A 17,430-nucleotide genomic window follows, 5' to 3' on the forward strand; every position below is an offset into this window, starting at 1 on the left:
GCACAAATTAACCCATTCACTCTCATCTGCACTGGAATGGTGGGCAAAGAGATGTCATACCAAGTGCTTATGTACCAAAGCCAGGCAAATCTATGTGCATGTTAGATGAATGGAAAAAAACACTGAAAATACAAGGTTAAACAGGTAAGGCTTAAGCCTTTTTTCCCTCTCCTCCATAGATATCAATGAAGCTGCTCAGAGTCCCAGTATTTTGTTTGCCTTTAAACAGGGATATATTCCTCTCATCTCCCCAAACACAGTTCCATGTGAATTTTCCAAACACACCAGTTCTCCTTGGATAAATAAACAAAACCTTCCAAAAGTATGGCAGAGTACAAAGTATGTAATTTATGGGGGGAAAAAAATCACATTACTTCAGTTCATAGTTAAAGAGATTATATAAACTTAAAACATTAAATTCAACACAGCAATTTCAATTGAAACACAATTTTCCTTACCATAAAAAAAAAATCCGCGCATAGCATCTGTATAATGCTTCGCCTAGAATCACATTTGCTGGGTGAATTGTGCACTCATTGTGTGGTCAGGGACAATTTATCCCAAAGTGCGGCTCAGCCAGCACCAGAGAGGCTCTTCCTCCGCCCTATCCCAGCACCTATCCCAGAATTGGTCCACACAGCAACTGCATCAACATGATTTTGTTTCTGAATGCATTTACAACAGGCAACTGACCAAACAATTCTCGACTCAATGTGCCTTCAAACAAAACTTTGAGGAACAATTTAGTGCACCACTTTTGATTTTCCCTCCCAAGGTTGAAGCCGTAACAGCCTTAAGTGAGTCTAACTGTTTTGTGCTATGGACCCACATTGGTTGTCATTTAGTACCCTCACAGCAAGTAACAGGAACTCTAGCCTTATCAGCTCTGGGCCCGAGGTGTGAAACGGCAGAGGTTCATACTGTGCGAGTACATCTCCCTTCCAAATCTCTCGATCACTCTCTCTACCTGTTCACCGCCGCCTCCCCGATGTAAAACGGCCTTTCCAAAGGTATTGAGACAGTGCCTTACCAAAGTGACAAATCACACCACGCATGCTTTGACAGCAGGTACCAGTAAGCTTTGCATGGACAGGCGGCAACAGATCCTTTCCTTGCCCAATATTCACACGCTGTACAAAGGGCACTCGATAGTCATTAAACTCACTGTTTTGCGATACAAGCCAAGCATCAGCCTTGAGACACAAATACCGGAGTAACTCAGCGGAAGAGGCAGCGTCTCTGGATAGAAGGAATGGGAGACACTCGATGTACCTGATCTAGTATCACACTGCATCATTATTCACAGGCCATTTTCTACTTTATAACACTTTAAAAGTACCATGTTGAGGTATGAAAGTCCTGAAGTCACGAAAGTGCTATAGAATTTCCAATTTCTTTTTTCCTTTGCTTTAACTGGAGGAGCCTCTTTCTTCTGTATTTGAAGTAAAAAGGTCTATATTCACTATAGACAGCTGCAAAGTCCAATGATGGTGGGCACTTGTTAAGGGTGCTTTTCTAATACACGATTCTATCAACAGAAATATGGCAGGATCATCAAGCGAGCTACTGATAAGGTCCTGGTGTGGAACACAAGTATAAATTGGTTCATCTGCAAGCTGCCATTTGTGCAGTATGGAACAATGACTTTCACTGAAGTATGGTGTGACGTATGTGGTCACTTAGTAGTGCACATCCTTTAATTAAGCCGGTCATTGGACTCAAAAGTTCCAAAAATGATAAATAACATTTCAAATAAGCATCATAATACTTAACAGAATTTAAAAAAATCATATTTATCTCTGTAGCTTATCCTAACCTCCCACCACCACACAGCTGCACAATTATTTGCTGAAAATGCTGCATCATGTCCAGATAGGATAGCAGCAGATAGGAAACCTCTCATAGAGATCGGCCAGAGCCTTTCTTTGAAAGGAGCAATCAGCAGCTTCCCAACGCCCAGGCAACCCTAGTCAAGATCATGCCTTGGTACACTCGAGAAATCCACAGGCACACAATGCCACAAAGTGATGGGACACACACACACACACACACACACAGGCATACGGACCAAGTGCTGCTGGTAAATGGGATTAGTAGAGACGGGGTACTTGATGGTTGCCAAGGACACGGTGGGCCTAATGGCCTGAATCTGTGGCGTAGGACTCAAAGACGACATGTTGACACAACAATGTCCCGTGTGCAATGTGGCTGATTACCGATCTTGACAATCATTACAGGTGAATGCCCTAAGTTTGGTCCCTTAAAACACATTACATTTTGAGGGAAAATTGGATAAAAAGAATCACAGCAGATGCCAACATTACTGAAGCAATTCTACTAGAACTACTGTAAATAGGCCCAGGGTGCTACTTACAACCACGCTGGGTTTCTTAGTACCAGTTTTGGGAAACCCATGGGATATAATGTGTTCCCCAATGATAACGGCAGGTTGGCCCACCAAAGAACTAAAGACCTGTCTGTGGGTGGCCCGTGTGGGAGAACACGTTATAATTATGCAATTCCTTACAAGAAGCCTTCAGATCCCTTTCTTCTCCCGGACCGCACTTCTCTTTCCTAAAATTTAAAAAGGCACCTGGTAGGCAGACTGAGCAGCACGGAACTTTCAGTCAAGTGCATGTCTTGTGAGATTCAAGTTGTTGATTTTAAAAAAATACTTCAGTCGGGAGCAAAAGAAAATAGTGCTGGTCAGATGAAGAACGACATGATTCAGCATCAGACTCATTTTCCTCCAGCCATTATTTTCAGATACTGCAGTGCATTGTGAGCTGCATTGGCACGAGCACAATCCCTCATTGAGGCAGAGCCATGGCAGACGGTGGTGGGCTGCGTGGATAACTCCACAAGACATTGGTACAAACCACTCAAACTCAACTCTTCTGGAAAACAAAAGGACCACAAAAGACACTCGAGGTTATCAGATATCTTGATAAACAGGATCACATACTTGCATCAAGCTACTTATCAGTGAACTAACGTTCTACCAGCTGTCTTTCCCTTGAAATAGATTAACTGGTCTATCAATCACCAAAAACTGCAAAGTAACCATTAAGGACCTACAGTTGGGAAATTAACCACCATAGAGAGATGAGATTCTGAATTATGCCAAGGATTAACTGGAACAATAAAGTAGAGGAAATTGCACAGAATTGGCTTAGTACATAATGGATAGAGATGGATCAAACTTGAGCAAAATACAATGTTTAGTTTGGTTTAGAGACAAAGCGTGGAAACAGGCCCTTCGGCCCACCGAGTCCATGCCAACCAGCAATCACCCATACACTAGTTTTTTCCTGCACACTAGGGACAATTTACAGAAGCCAATTAACCTGCAAATCCGCATGTCTTTGGAATGTGGGAGGAAGCCGGAGCACCCGGAGAAAACCCACACGGTCACAGGGGGAACGTCCAAACTCCATACAGACAGCACCCATAGTCAGAATCGAAACCGGGTCTCTGGTGCCGTGAGGCAGCAACTCTACCGCTGCGCCATCGTGTCGTCCAAAATGCTCTGCGGGTCAGGCAACGTCTGTAGAGGGAATGGACAGACCAGGTTTCTGTTCAGGACTCTTCTTCAAACTCTTTGTGTTTAGCTCAAGATTCCAGCATCTGCAGTTCCTTATTTCTCCAATTAAACTTGAGTGTTCGACTGCTCCCGAGTTTGAGTTTGCACTGTCAGCATCATGTTTCAGGTAAGAGTAGGAAGTTCCCTCAAATGTCAGTGAAGACAAATTAACTGATCATTCATTTCACTTAGCGTGTGAAGTTATTGTCGGATGCAAATTAGCTGCAGCAGCTGACAATGTCAATGTTCATTTCAATCAAAGCAGTTTGAGACGTACCAGGAAAGCAAAGAGCAAATATCCTCTTTCACTTCAAAGCTCATCATATAAACCAATCCCTTAACGAAACGAGGATTACTCATTTATTCTTGGTGATGCAAGTAGCATTTCCAGATTAATCAATCTACAAGTTCAAAGACGGATATGCCTTAATGACAAAGCCATACATCATCTTACCAGCAAAAAAACAAAGTGCTGGAGGAACTCTGCAGGTCAGGCAACATCGGTGGAGGAAAATGGACAGGTTTCTGATCCGAAATGTCACCTGTCCATTCCCTCCACTGATGCTGCCTGACCTGCCGAGTTAATCCAGCACTTTGTGTGCTTTGCTCAAGATTCCAACGTCTGCACTTCCTTGTCGCTATCATCTTACCAGCATTACTAAACTTTGATTAATCCACTCCGCGTGGAACAGACTCCATGCACTGTGGTATTCAGCCAAAGGAGACTTACCGATGTCCAAGTAACTAACATCAAACCGCTGCTCTTCTGCCAACTCCCTCAGCATCTGGCAAAAGTTGGAGTTGACCACACCGAGTGGATGGCTCTTGAGGTGCATAATCCTTTCTCCAACAGAATTCCGGAGCGAATCCCATGTGCAACCCGTGTTCTTGCCTCTTGGACAATCCAGTTTGCTGCTAAGCATCTAGATGTAGGGAGGTGGAGCAAGAGGGATAGCAAGGTGGAGAGTGATAACAAGAAAAGCCAAATGAGTGAAGGCGAGCACAGCTGGTGGTAGTTATTCTTGCATTTTTTTAAACACATCTATAACCATACTGATGTGCACAAACTGCAATATTGAGTATCAGGCTGAATGGGCTGTTTAGTTTAGATACAGCATGGAGACAGGCCCTTTGGCCCACTGACTATCGATCACCTGTTCACACTAGTTCTATGTTATCCCACTTTCTCATCCACTCCCTACACACCAATTTACAGAGGTCAATTAACCTACAAACCCACATTTATTTGGGATATGGGAAGAAACCAGAGCACCCGAAGGAAACCCACGTGGTCATAGGGAGAACGTGCAAACTCCACACACAGCATCTGTTCGACACAATTTAGGAAAGCTAACTCTGGCCTCTTCAATTTTCCCCTCGCCTTGCTATAGAACCATACAGCACAGAAACAGGCCCTTCAGCCCATTGAGTCCGTGCTGACCATCAACTGACACTGATCCCATGTTTATTCTCCCCACAGTCCCATGAACTACACCAGATTCTACCCCTCACGTACATCTCCAGGAGTAATTCATAGTGACCGATTAACCTACCAGCCCACAGAATAGGAACCCATTTGACATTTAGCTGAAGATTACTCAATTTGAAACCCACGATGATTAATACACTTAAAGCAAATTCCAACATCATTACGACAGCTGATTGTTGAAATAGGTGAAAGTCATTACAAAGCACGTAGGAGGTTGCAGAAACCCAACAGGTCTGAAGAAAAGTCCCGACTTGAAACATCCCCTATTGAGTCTGAATAAGGGCCCCGACCCAAAATGTCGTCTATCCATGTTCTCCAGAGATGCTGTCTGACCTGCTGTTATTTCAGTACTTTGTGACTTTTTTTTTGGTAAACCAGCATCTGCAGTTCCTTGCGTCTACAGGTTGAATTAATGTTCTTCAAGGAGGGAATCCTGCCCGACTGGAATGCCAGGCTGTTATTTTAACCCTGTGACACACCGTGTGAGTTATACCAAACTGGATTTGAAGTGTCCGAGTTATTCGGTTTCATCCAATTAAGGCAGTTGAAGACGGGCATTGTCGATGACACCCACTCTCTGAGATTGGCCAAGTAAAGAAAATTGTCAACTGTTCCCAAAATCGGCACAGACCACACGCCCACCACAGCCGACCCACTCCCAAATCTCATTGAGATCTTTAAATGGGCACGGTATGAAGATTTCCCCCCAACCACCTCATTACCAATCAGCCTTCAACGTCACTTCCTCAATAAAATCAATCTCCAATCTTGGCTCTGTCCCCATGGTTTTACAAAGAAGGTGGTAGTGGAGTCACATCACCACCATCCAATCTGGTGCTCCATCAGCAACATTAATACACTTACTATGGAAAACTGGTCATCTTCCAACTCCACTTCATTCCCATCCCTCTGATCCACTGGAACGTCATGGATCCTTGCTAACATCTTGGCAGCAGCATTGCGTTTTGCCAGCTTTTTTGAGGTCCCACTTCCTACAAAGAAGATGATATTAGAGCAAATATAGGATTTATTACACACAACCCATTTTTTACATTGCTTTCTCAACTATGGATAAGTGATACCATACTTGTTCTTGAACAATGGACAAAAGTGTTATGCATTAATTATTCGGAATAATTGCTGAAAATGTTTCTCCAAGTGGAATGATAGGAGACATGTGCATGCCAACACCGGTTCTTCTCAATGGCAACCATAATACTGGACACACAATATTTCGAAGGTTGCCTTGTATTTTGCTGGAAACAAGCATGTGCGTTCTCCCTGTGACTGCGTGGGTTTCCTCCCGGTGTTCCGGTTTTCTCCCACATCCCAAAGATGTGTGGGCTAATTGACCCTCTGTAAATTGAGTAGAACTCAGCAATGTGATCCCAAGGTATAAACCCCATCCCTCCCTGCCCTGCACATGTCTTGGCAAGTAATAGAGGTAACCAACTTCAGAACTTCATCACACTGGGATTTCTGGCCTTCAATTGATATTTTCCAATTACTACAGAACAAGTGGACCGACTCCGATTCCTATGTCAGTGTGACATTGCAAGTGACGCACGCACCTGCCCTACAGCAAACTCAAAAGGGAATTTGACACCAGCTTGGTTTGGTCAGCCATGATCATATTAAATGGCGGTGCAGGCTCGAAGGGCCATGGCCTACTCCTGCACCTAATTTCTATGTTTCTATGTGTGCCATCTTGGACAGAACAGTGACCAGAAGCAGCAGAGAGCCCTCACTCCATAGAGACAAGCACAACACTGAAATACTTGCCTATCTCCAGGAATCTCTCTACCCTGCAGGTCATGGTGAACTCTTTCCTGTGGGCAGGACCCGATTCCTGAGTCACTGTATATTCTGGGAGTCTCCATCCTTTCTGAACCACTAGCTCCTGGAAAGAAAGGGCACACACTAAACGGAGGATTACTGAAAGCATTTGTCCAAAGACATTAACCCACAATTATCAGGATATAAATCGGCCCTCTCCCAATCATAAACCTCCCAAAACTTTACGCCACCTCCTTGCCAATGAAACTCAGTGCTTCCATGAGCATTTTCACAAAACCCATTGCACAACTTTGCTCCAAAGTATTGCCTCGTTGATGGAGACAAATCATATTGGGGATAAATGCAGTTTTAAAGGTACACAAAAATGCTGGAGAAACTCAGCGGGTGCAGCAGTATCTATGGAGCGAAGGAAATAGGCAACATTTCGTCCCGAAACGTTGCCTATTTCCTTCGCTCCATAGATGCTGCTGCACCCGCTGAGTTTCTCCAGCATTTTTGTCTACCTTCGATTTTCGAGCATCTGCAGTTCCTTCTTAAACAAAATGCAGTTTTAAAACCTGCTTCATCTTACCCATGCGAGTAGCCCCTGAATGTGAAAATACAGACAAAAAAAAGGATGAAAATCCCTTGTGTCAAATATCCGCAATCTTACATTTCCCCGTATTCCAAACCAGTTCCTAACACATCCAAGACACTACAGAGTCTGGTCTCTATATTACAAAAAGGGTACAGAGGAACTGGCGAGGAAGCAAGCAAGGTTTGTTGAAATGGCACCAGCTCGAAATGTGTAACTTTCAGAAAAGCTGGGGCTTTTTCTCCGAAACAAGGGCGAGGTGCTGTCCAACTGAGATTGAAAATTATGACGAGCTCTGATCGAGCAGGAGGGAGAAAAACGTAGTCAAAGCTACTGCCCAGAAATGTAAGAAGGTCTCTAATAAACACTTCAGGCAATTTGGCAGAAGCTTCACTCCTTGGAGTGGTTACAATGTGGAAACTGCCATCGGAAAGCATGGTTGAAAAGAAAAGGCACAGCTGGATCAGGTGGATAGCTGGATAAACACAGAGGGAACGAATGGGACTTAAGGTGATGGATAAAGCAAAGTGAGGAGAGACATGCATGCAGCTTAAACACAGATTCAGACCTGTTAGGTTGAATTTTCTACTTCAATGAAGTTATGTAAAGCTACAGAGCTTAAAAATGCCAAAGGGAGATCACATGCAAACTGGAGGAACAGCACCTCATATTTTGCTTGCATAGCTTACATCTATTTTTTTTTGTGCTTACCTGTCCCACCCCCCAACCGATGCGCACCCATTACTCCCATTATCATGTCCACCTATATCCATCCCATTGGCTTTAAATTTCACACCTCTTCTCTTTATCAACACCCCTTTGTCTCCTTTTCATCTCTATAATTTGTTCACCCATCTGCCTATCAAATCCCCCATTCACCAATCCACCTCATTTGCCATACTTTGTCTCACCCCCACCTCTTTGACCAGCACTTCTGCCTGACCCCCCCCCCCCCACTACAATCAGTCGTCACCTTACTCCCACGTCTCAGTCGGAGGATGGGTCCCAACCGGAAACGTCACCTATCCATGTTCTCCACAGATGCTGCCTGACCCGCTGAGCTACTCCAGCACTTTGTGTTGAACTTAAAAATATAATGTATTCTCGGATTGTGGGAAAGAAATAAATACCTGTAGAGCTCCCACGGGGTTACATTCCGCCAACTGCGCGGAGCTGGAGCTTTTCGATTCATTTCCAGAGATTCTGGAAGAGAAAAATACAAAATAATAGAACAATGAGAAGTACCAATTTGTAAAGATTCTTAGAAACAAGGCACTGCAGATGCTGGTTTACACAAAAGTGCTGGAGTAACTCAGTGGATCGGGCAGCATCGTTTGGAGAATGTGGATAGGTGACGTTTCAGGTAGGGACCCTACAATTGGTCTGAAGAAGGGCCCCGACCTGAAACATCACCTATCCACATTCTCCAAAGATTTTTCAGCCTGACCCGCTAAGTTACTCCAGCACTTTGTGTAAATACTCTTTATTTGTTCTGAACACGACTCTTCACAGTCACTCCTCCCCCACGTGAGCGGAAGGAACACAGCAAAGCCACTCACTCTTGGGCCTCTGTGCAAGCCCGTTGCTCACTGATTCATTGGTACCAAGTTTCGAGGAGTGATGCCACAGTGATCTCTGCAAATGACCATGTGAAGCTCTTTGGGCTAATGGGTACAGAAGGTCAATGTACTTTTCAGTCATGCACCAAGTGCCCCACAGTGGCACTGCTTGGGATTTGGTGGAGATAGATGATACAAGACAATTCATTGAATAGTGACTTACAAGATCCAGAAACTAAAAAAAAGCTTGCCAAAGCCCTTAAAAGCTCCAGTTGTCACATTGAACTCAGTGCTCGTGTGGAGTTCATAGACTATTGCATAGCAGGATGCTAGAAAATACTTAAGGACATAACACATTGAGGATTTTCTTTCATACCTAGCCTCTATAGCGACTTGTCTTAAATTGACAACTCAGTCTTCAACGAATTAGAGCCTAATAACTTTGAGATTATGGTCGTGGACTAGGAATGCAGGATGTTTCAAGTTCAAGTAGCAAGTTGTGAAATTGAATTCAATAAATCCAGCAATTTGTGCACTTGAATCATAAGACAAAATACCACAAAATGATTCAGATTAGTTGGATGTGACCCGGCCTCAACCCGTGATAATCCAATGCTATATCATCGATTCTTAAGTGTCCTCAAATCAACAAGTATAATTTTGCCAACATTTACTGCATTCCATGAACATTTTGATTTGCAAGGAAGACTCTCCCTTGGTTTTGTGAGCACAAGTGCTTTAACGTAGACAAGGTTAGAACCATTCCACATTTACATTGCATATCCAAATTCATCATGGGCAACTGGTACACTGTTTTAGAGTCAGAGACATACAGTACAGAAACAGGCTCTCCTTCTGTCTTGTCAATGCCGACCAAGACCCATCTTGTCCATGCCGACCAAAATGCCCCATCTTAACTAGTTCCATTTGCCCGCGTTTGGCCTATATCCTTCTAAACCTTTTCTATCCACGTACCTGTTGAAGTGCCGTTTAAATGTTATTGTACCTGCCTCAATTCCATCCTCTGACAACCCGTTCCATTTACCCACCACCATCCTCCTTTCCAGCCAAGAGTAGTTCCATTCTTCTGCCCCTGAACAAGTAGACTGAGCACCTGGACACATTCTACTAAAGGTATGGTATGGAGTAACTCGGCATCATTGAATATTTTCGAGTGAAACGGAAAGGGGTTAAAAGTTCAAAATTTAAAACTACATTTGCACACCACCTTATCACGTCCGTTGGAAACATTTCTGAAGCACTTCGCATAATGGAGTTTAGCGACTGTCGTGCAGGCAAGCGCAGCAGCTACTTTGCGCACTGCAAAATCCAATATGTCATTAGCTTATTATTGTCACGTATACTGAGATATAGTGAAAAACTGTTTTGCGTGCTATCCGGAAAAATCTTACCGTACATGAGTACATCAGGTAAGGAAAAGGAGAAAATAAACACTTCGCAGAATAGTGTTACAGCTGCAGAGAAAGTGCAATTTTTTTAAAAGCGCATTGGCCACACTAAGATGGGTTGGAAGATCAGAAATTAATCTCGAGCATATGATAGGTCCGTACAAGAGTCTGATAACAGCAGGGAAGAAACTGTTCTCAAATCTGGTGGCATGTGCTTTCAAGCTTTTGTACCTTCTGCCTAATAGGAGAGTGGAGAAGATGAAATGACCGGGGTTCGAGTGGTCCCTGATTATGTTAGCTGCTTCCACGACGCAGTGTGAAATAGAGATGGAGTCGATGGATGGTGTGGGGGTGGGCGGGGAGCTGGTTTGTGTGCAAACTGATTTGTGGACGGCTATGAAACAAACATCTTCAGATGGTGCTGGCCTGGACACCACAGAAACTCTCTACATGCATTTGAATAGCACTGAGGGACATTTTATAATCCCTATCTACTTTACATTTAAAAAGGGCAATTCCAAGCATCTCATGAATAGCAATCCCAATCCCGAGTTGCCCACTAGTGGAGTCACACAGCACAGAAACAGGCACTTCAGCCCAACCTGACCATGCTGGCCAAGATACTCTATCTACACTAGTCCCACCTGCCCGAGTTTGGCCCATATCTATCTAAGCCTTTCCTATCCGCGTACCTTTCTAAATGACTTTCAAATGTTGTTATAGTACCTGTCTCAACTACCTCTCTGGCAGCTCGTTCCTTACACCCATCACCTTCTGCTTTACTCAACAGTCATATCATCTAGACTGATATCTTTAAGAGTACACTGGATTACTGCATTTTATTCCTACTTATAGCTAACACTACCATGAGTGTATTAAGGCAACAAAATATTGTACTGATTAGTAAAATATTCATTTTCAATCAATAGATTCTTGACTAAAAAGAGTTGGGTCAATCAAAACTGCACCAAGGGAAGATTGTGAGTAAGTGGCCTTGGAGAACTGAAGAAATTACTATGTTTAACTACAAGTAGCAAATAATTTTATGTCAAATTTATCTTGTCATTCCTGAGACACCCCCGCTGAAATGTTTGCATTCGTGAACCAAGATGAAATAGAAAAACAGTGGAGAGAATGTCACCAAGTTTTGGACAGTCAGAATATCCAACTCATTTCCATTAAAACATGTGGCTTTCCCAGGTGTATTTCAGTAAAGTCCAACTATGAATAAAAATGATTGACAGAATACGTGAAATGTCATGTGATATTTTTCATATGGAGTGAAGGCGGCACAAAGTCCCAGGTCCAATCTCGCGCCTGCACTTGGAAGAAAAGGAATTTGCATTCACATAGCGCCATTATCATCACTTTCAAAAATGTTCCATAATGTTCACAGACAATAATTTGCTTTGAAATGCAGTGACTTATGTAGGCAAATGCAGCAGCCATTTTGCGCATAGCAGTGTCCTGCAACTGGCAATGAGAGGAGTGACCAGTCAATCAAACTTTGGGGGCACTAATCCAGAGAGACATTTAAGCCGTAGAACATGGATGCGCTTTTTTTGGGGGGGGAAAAAGTACACGTGCCAACCAATTTTTCACATCCACCTCAACCATTGGAACACAGAGGGACTCAGTTCACCGTTTCATCAGAGCAACACCTCTGAATGCAGAAATCCTTCAGATCGGCACTGAATTTTAACTGGGACAGCAAAAAGGGGAACAAGAATAGAATGGATGGGGGTTGTGCGGAAGGATGAGAACTGTTACAAGATTTCTGCTCATGATCACCAGCCAGTGTCCTCTGGTGAAAGTGCAGATGTGAACAATAGGGGTGCACGGTAATTAACATCACTGTGTACAGCTGCAAAATCCAACATGGTTAAAGGATCGCCTCCAGAAATGACGGGGCGATCACCAGGAAACTTTGGAATGGTTTCCCTGCATATGTCACTGCCTTTAGGAGAGATGGGCGTGAGAGAGGGGCAGTTAAAGGTTTGAACGTCACCGTCACACGATGGAATAGAAAGCTCTTTCCAGGTGCAGTTAGCTATTCACGTACTTGACTCCATCCAACATAGGCTCCAACATGTTTCCTCCCTTTAGTAATTTCAGGGCAGCTTCTGCTGCCTTGTGCTTTGCTGCCTTTTTGCTAGGCCCCTGACCTGAGGGGGGGGGAAAAACATTAATTAAAACACAAAGTACGATTTAAATAAAAGTCACAAAACAGGTGCATGACACAGTACAACCAGTTTCATCAGCCACTTCAGCCTTTGAAACCCCAGGGATGAACTGATTAGACTGTTAAGACAAATTTGAATAACTTGTCTCAAAGCAGAAAGGTTTGAATCCCTATTTAAAAGAGGAATGTTTGCCAGATGAGTCAAGTGTGCCTTTGTTGCCAGCATGCGCCATTGGGTGGGAATTGTACCGTTAAACTCCACAAGTACACAAGTATAAGTACACAATATCGGCCAATATCTCAGTCCAGCAGATAGGAATCACTGCATTAAAGAACAAAACTCCACTTTTATTTGGTAAAAATCTGGCATGGGAAGAAAACCTGACGACCTGATCAAAATGTTCTTCAACCAACAACCCACACACGTCCCCCCTCACCCTCTCTGTTATCAGGCTTCAGAACATACCTTCCTTAAGCTAGGGTACTGTCCAATTCACCTCGACCCCATTGCGGACATTGGACTTTGTCTCTGGAACTGAAGCGCTAAAATGCTGAGAACTATATTCCCTTTGCTCTACCTGTTGTACTTGATTTTTTTTAGGTATCGGAAAACAAAGCTCTTCCGTACATGTGACAATAACAAACTTATATCTAAACCAAATGCTCAATGCTGTCTGCGGAATATTAACACACAAAAAAAGGCACTGTGACTATTGCATAAAATAGTCACAGCATTTCAAAGGCATCCACACAAAATGATTTACTTTTGGTTTGCAGCTCTTAAATGGTTTGTGCATGGGGGGAAAACAGGTCACATCTGGCACACCACCTCCACCTACAATAAACAACTGATTCCACGTGCTGTCATCTCATTTACAAAAGGGACATCAGTCTGCGGTTAAGAAAAGGTCGATTTCCCCTTGAGTTAAAAGTTTTTATTAAAGTAGATCCAACTAATTAAGGAACAGTTTTACCCAAAGAACGATGAGAAAGTGGTCCCGCATTAAATAGTTTTCGGCAGCTACATGTGCATATTTTCTTATATAAGTATTCTTTCAGGGTCAGTTACATAAGAAAATAAGTAGGAGGAAGAATAAATTGAAAACACTAAATGCTGGAGTAAATCAGTGGGTCAGGCAGCATCCCTGGAGAACATGCATAGGTGACATTTCGGGTAGGTGGATATGGACATGGGTATGTGATCTGAAACATCACTTATGCACATTCTCCAGGGATGATGCCTGATCAGAATTTTGTGTCGTTCCTTGGTAAACCAGCATCTGCAGTTCCTCGTTTCTATGGGAAGAATAAATGCTAATAGGACGAGATGAAGCAAAACCATGTGGAGAACAAACTCTGGCATGGAGCAGATGGATCGGATGGCCTGTTTCTGTTCTCCAACTTTGATATGAAGATTTTGGTTCCAGATTGTCAGAACACATTCTGCTGGAGACCTCTTATTGCAGATTTCCTTTCTGGAAAGTGAACTACTTGAACAGCGCTTCACAAGAGTCTGCTTTGGATTGGCAGCCATTACACTGACCAACACGAGCATTTTTTCAGTCATCAACAATGATGTTAGCAATAATCCCATCAGAACATTTTGTCCTTGCCATCTCAGAACAGATACAAACATTGCTGTTCTTCTTGCATGTCCATGAGACTTAAATCAGGTTGCTTACTAAACCAGATTAAATTCAACATAATAATCTTAATGGCTCCACACTCGGAACAGCACTGTACATAGAGCTGAAAAACAATGTTAACCTTGAAGATAAATAAAAGCAAAATGGTGGAAACAGGCAGCAAACATCTGTGGAAAGAGAAACAAAAGTATTTTTTTTTTAGGCTGACAAACTGTTACCAGAAACAGGAAGAGATAGAAGTGCTTTATGTTGCTGAGAAAGAGGAATGGTGGAGAAAACCATGTGGGCATATCGGTGAGAGTTGTTGTCCTTCACGTTTTTTTATTAAAGCAGGTAACATCATTTCTTCACATATATAACGTGTCATACGGCACAGACAGCGTGGAAATATAAAGGAACATGGGAAAGGAAATTGGTTTTGAAAATTGCCACCAACAAATAAACGAGGAATACCCAAGCATACGTACGGATGCAATGCCTTAACAGAATTTGACCCTGTTCCCAATTGTGGTTACAGGGAATACGAGCAATGAATAAAATAATTGAAAGAAACATTTGCACGGTGGCAGAGCTTGAGACTAGCGGAAATTTCAGAACGCATTGTTCTGCTGAAATACTTTCTACCATGTCTAATTTCCATTTCCATGGAAAAAAACAACTTATAATACCCCCAAAACATGGAGATGTCTCGCACTGTAATAATCAATGAAACCATACCAGCATCACCAGTGCCAATTACCAGATCTTTATAGAAAATGAGACAACTTTTTCCTTTAACACTGGAACCCCTTCGTAACCAATTCAAACAAAAACAAATGTTGAACGTTGAAAAAAATGCATTGCTACTTTCAAAGTGTACAAGTCGATTCTCCAAAGAAACCATCACAAACTCCCTCACCCTCCTTGAATAACTTGAGACACAAACCTGTGCAGTTAATATCTCCGACTGTCACTCGGAAAGTGAAATTGGGTTGGTGGGCCTGGCCCTCAGCTTTCAGCAGGTCATACACCGGTGTCTTTCCAATCCTTGTTCCATACTCTTGTAGTAAACTAATTGGTGTCTTCCCAGGATTTGAGGCCAGCATTTGCTCAATACTGCATAATAAAAAGATAAAACAGGTAAGTTTGTAGGACTTGGACAGAGGAGTTGGAGATGGGGTAGTGGTTTTCAAGGATAAAGAGATCAAAGACTTTTGTAGACACAAGGAACTGCAGGTGTTGATTTCAAATGTTTTCAAATAAAAAGACACAAAGTGCTGGAGTAACTCAGCAGGTCAGGCAGCATCTCTGGAGAACATGGAGAGGTGATGTTCCGGGTCGGGTCCCTTCTTCTGACCCGAAATGTCAACTATCCATTTTCTCCTGAGATGCTCCTGAGTTACTCCAGCACTTTGTGTTGGTGACATTTCCAGACTGCTGTGGTTCAAAAAAAAAAGAAAATGGCATCGTGATGGCAACAGATTTTGTGGGGAGGGGGAAGCAGGATGTGTTCAGGTAAAAATGTTAACATCAGCTCGCATAGAGGCAGGGAGGGAAGATGTCTGATCACTAGATGAGTGGTGCTTTCCACTACTTGTGAGTGAGTCACCCAAAATCTTTCCACCATCTGTGCAGCACAAGATGATGTATGAAGTATGATGAGATACTTTACACTTGACTAGATGAGTATACCTTCCACAACAGCCAAGCAACTCAACAGCATCCAGTACAAAATCGCTTGGTTGATTATCACCCATAAAGTTTACCTGCACCCTGTCACTACACGCACCCATACCAACTTGGGAAAATTGGCACCAGTATTGCCTGATACACGATGACCCAGTAGCTGCAATACGCACCACTTACAAAATGTACTGCGGTTACTTGCCTTGGCTACTGCGACAGCATCTCACCTATGCCTGCTACCACTAAGAAGAACAAAGGGCAATAGGTCCAGGGGAACTCCACCAGCAGCAGGATCTTCTTCAAGTCGCACACCTGCAACTCCCTCCCCGACAACATTGGAGCACTTTCACTTGAAGGCCTTCAAAATATAGCCATTACCTACTGATGGGCAATTGAGGACGGACAATAAAATACTAGCCTTGCCAATAATGACCACCTCCAGGAAAATGAATGAATAGAGATGTGCATTTTGTGGATAAAATTATCTTGGAGAGACCATGATGGGATTGAGGGGAAGTGGGTAGAATAGTTTAATAAAAGGGTGAAAGGGGATTAGAACGAACTTTAGATAGGGGTGGGGTAAAGATCTCTTGTACATTTAACCTGGCAGAGGAGGAAGGGGGTACGTCGTGTGAATTTTAAGCATCTGTAGTGTTTCAATTTACTTTTGAAGTAAGAGTTGACCAAATGGACTCAATTGTTGTGACAATTAAAATGTTCACAAAAGTCTTTGCTAGTGTCGTTAGGGTGGTCGGTGGAAGAGCCAATGTCGAGGAGCTGTTAGACCAAGGGCTTCGTCTGCTACTTCGGGTGAATGTACAATATCTCATGAGGCAATTTAGAAGAAAATAGTGTTCAAGAAGGAACTGCAGATGCTGGAAAATCGAAGGTACACAAAAATGCTGGAGAAACTCAGCGGGTGGAGCAGCATCTATGGAGCGAAGGAAATAGGCAGCAGCATCTATGGAGCGGGGGAAATAGGCAACGTTTCGACCCGAAACCCTTCGGGTTTCGGCCCGAAACGTTGCCCATTTCCTTCGCTCCATAGATGCTGCTGCACCCGCTGAGTTTCTCCAGCATTTTTGTCTACCTTAGAAGAAAATAGTTATCGTTGTTGCCTTGGAGGCTTAACACTTCTACTTCAACTAAAATCACAAAAGCATATTACGAGCTTAGTTATTGTCACGTTGATGTTTGGGGAAGCTTGCTGTACGCAAATTTGCGATCGTATCGTGCTTCCTACAACACGACAGGGACGTCCCGGGGAGATGAAGAGAGTAAGTCTCCTTTAATGTGGCCAGGTTGTACCCGGCGGCAACGAACAAAGAGCTTCCCGTAAAGGGCCCGCTTGGACGAGCTGCTCCTCCGTACCTGGGACAGCTGGAATTCTTCTTCGCTGCAGCAGCGGCCCGATCCTCCGTCATCCCAGGCAACGCTGGCGGTGATCGTGGCTCAGACAACGGCAGCGGCAGCGACTCCGGCTCCTCCACGGTCCCGCATAAGCGCCGGCGCGGATGCCACTACGC

The 17,430-nt window shown here is 43.4% G+C and overlaps 1 protein-coding gene across 3 annotated transcripts; it reads right to left on the reverse strand.

Moving 5' to 3' along the window:
• Positions 1-327: 327 nt before the first annotated feature.
• tarbp2 (TAR (HIV) RNA binding protein 2) lies at positions 328-17,410 on the reverse strand. 3 transcript variants are annotated; one of them, XM_055664438.1, is made up of 8 exons: positions 17,276-17,410; positions 15,165-15,334; positions 12,474-12,576; positions 8,574-8,646; positions 6,855-6,969; positions 5,937-6,064; positions 4,314-4,506; positions 328-2,897 (listed from the first exon to the last, which is right to left on the reverse strand). In XM_055664438.1, the coding sequence occupies exons 1-8, from the start codon at positions 17,326-17,328 to the stop codon at positions 2,740-2,742; spliced, it is 993 nt and encodes a 330-aa protein (XP_055520413.1). In that variant the 5' UTR covers positions 17,329-17,410; the 3' UTR covers positions 328-2,739. The 3 variants fall into 3 exon arrangements, with proteins under 3 accessions (XP_055520413.1, XP_055520414.1, XP_055520412.1); XM_055664439.1 differs by having other exon boundaries at positions 328-2,894; positions 6,855-6,972; XM_055664437.1 differs by having other exon boundaries at positions 6,855-6,972.
• Between the last annotated feature and the right edge of the window lie 20 nt (positions 17,411-17,430).

This window comes from Leucoraja erinacea, chromosome 40, assembly GCF_028641065.1.
Source record: "Leucoraja erinacea ecotype New England chromosome 40, Leri_hhj_1, whole genome shotgun sequence".
Classification (NCBI taxonomy): Eukaryota; Metazoa; Chordata; class Chondrichthyes; order Rajiformes; family Rajidae; genus Leucoraja; species Leucoraja erinaceus.

What these genes read in the sequence shown, in the direction of transcription:
- tarbp2 (XM_055664437.1), bottom strand. Translation starts at nt 17,328, where the DNA reads ATGACGGAGGATCGGGCCGCTGCTGCAGCGAAGAAGAATTCCAGCTGT. An exon ending in ACCCCGTGGGAGCTCTACAG is followed by an intron (nt 6,973 to 8,573) that starts GTATTTATTTCT and finishes CTTTCTTTCCAG; the next exon opens with GAGCTAGTGGTTCAGAAAGG. An exon ending in AAGATGACCAGTTTTCCATA is followed by an intron (nt 4,507 to 5,936) that starts GTAAGTGTATTA and finishes CCCTACATCTAG; the next exon opens with ATGCTTAGCAGCAAACTGGA.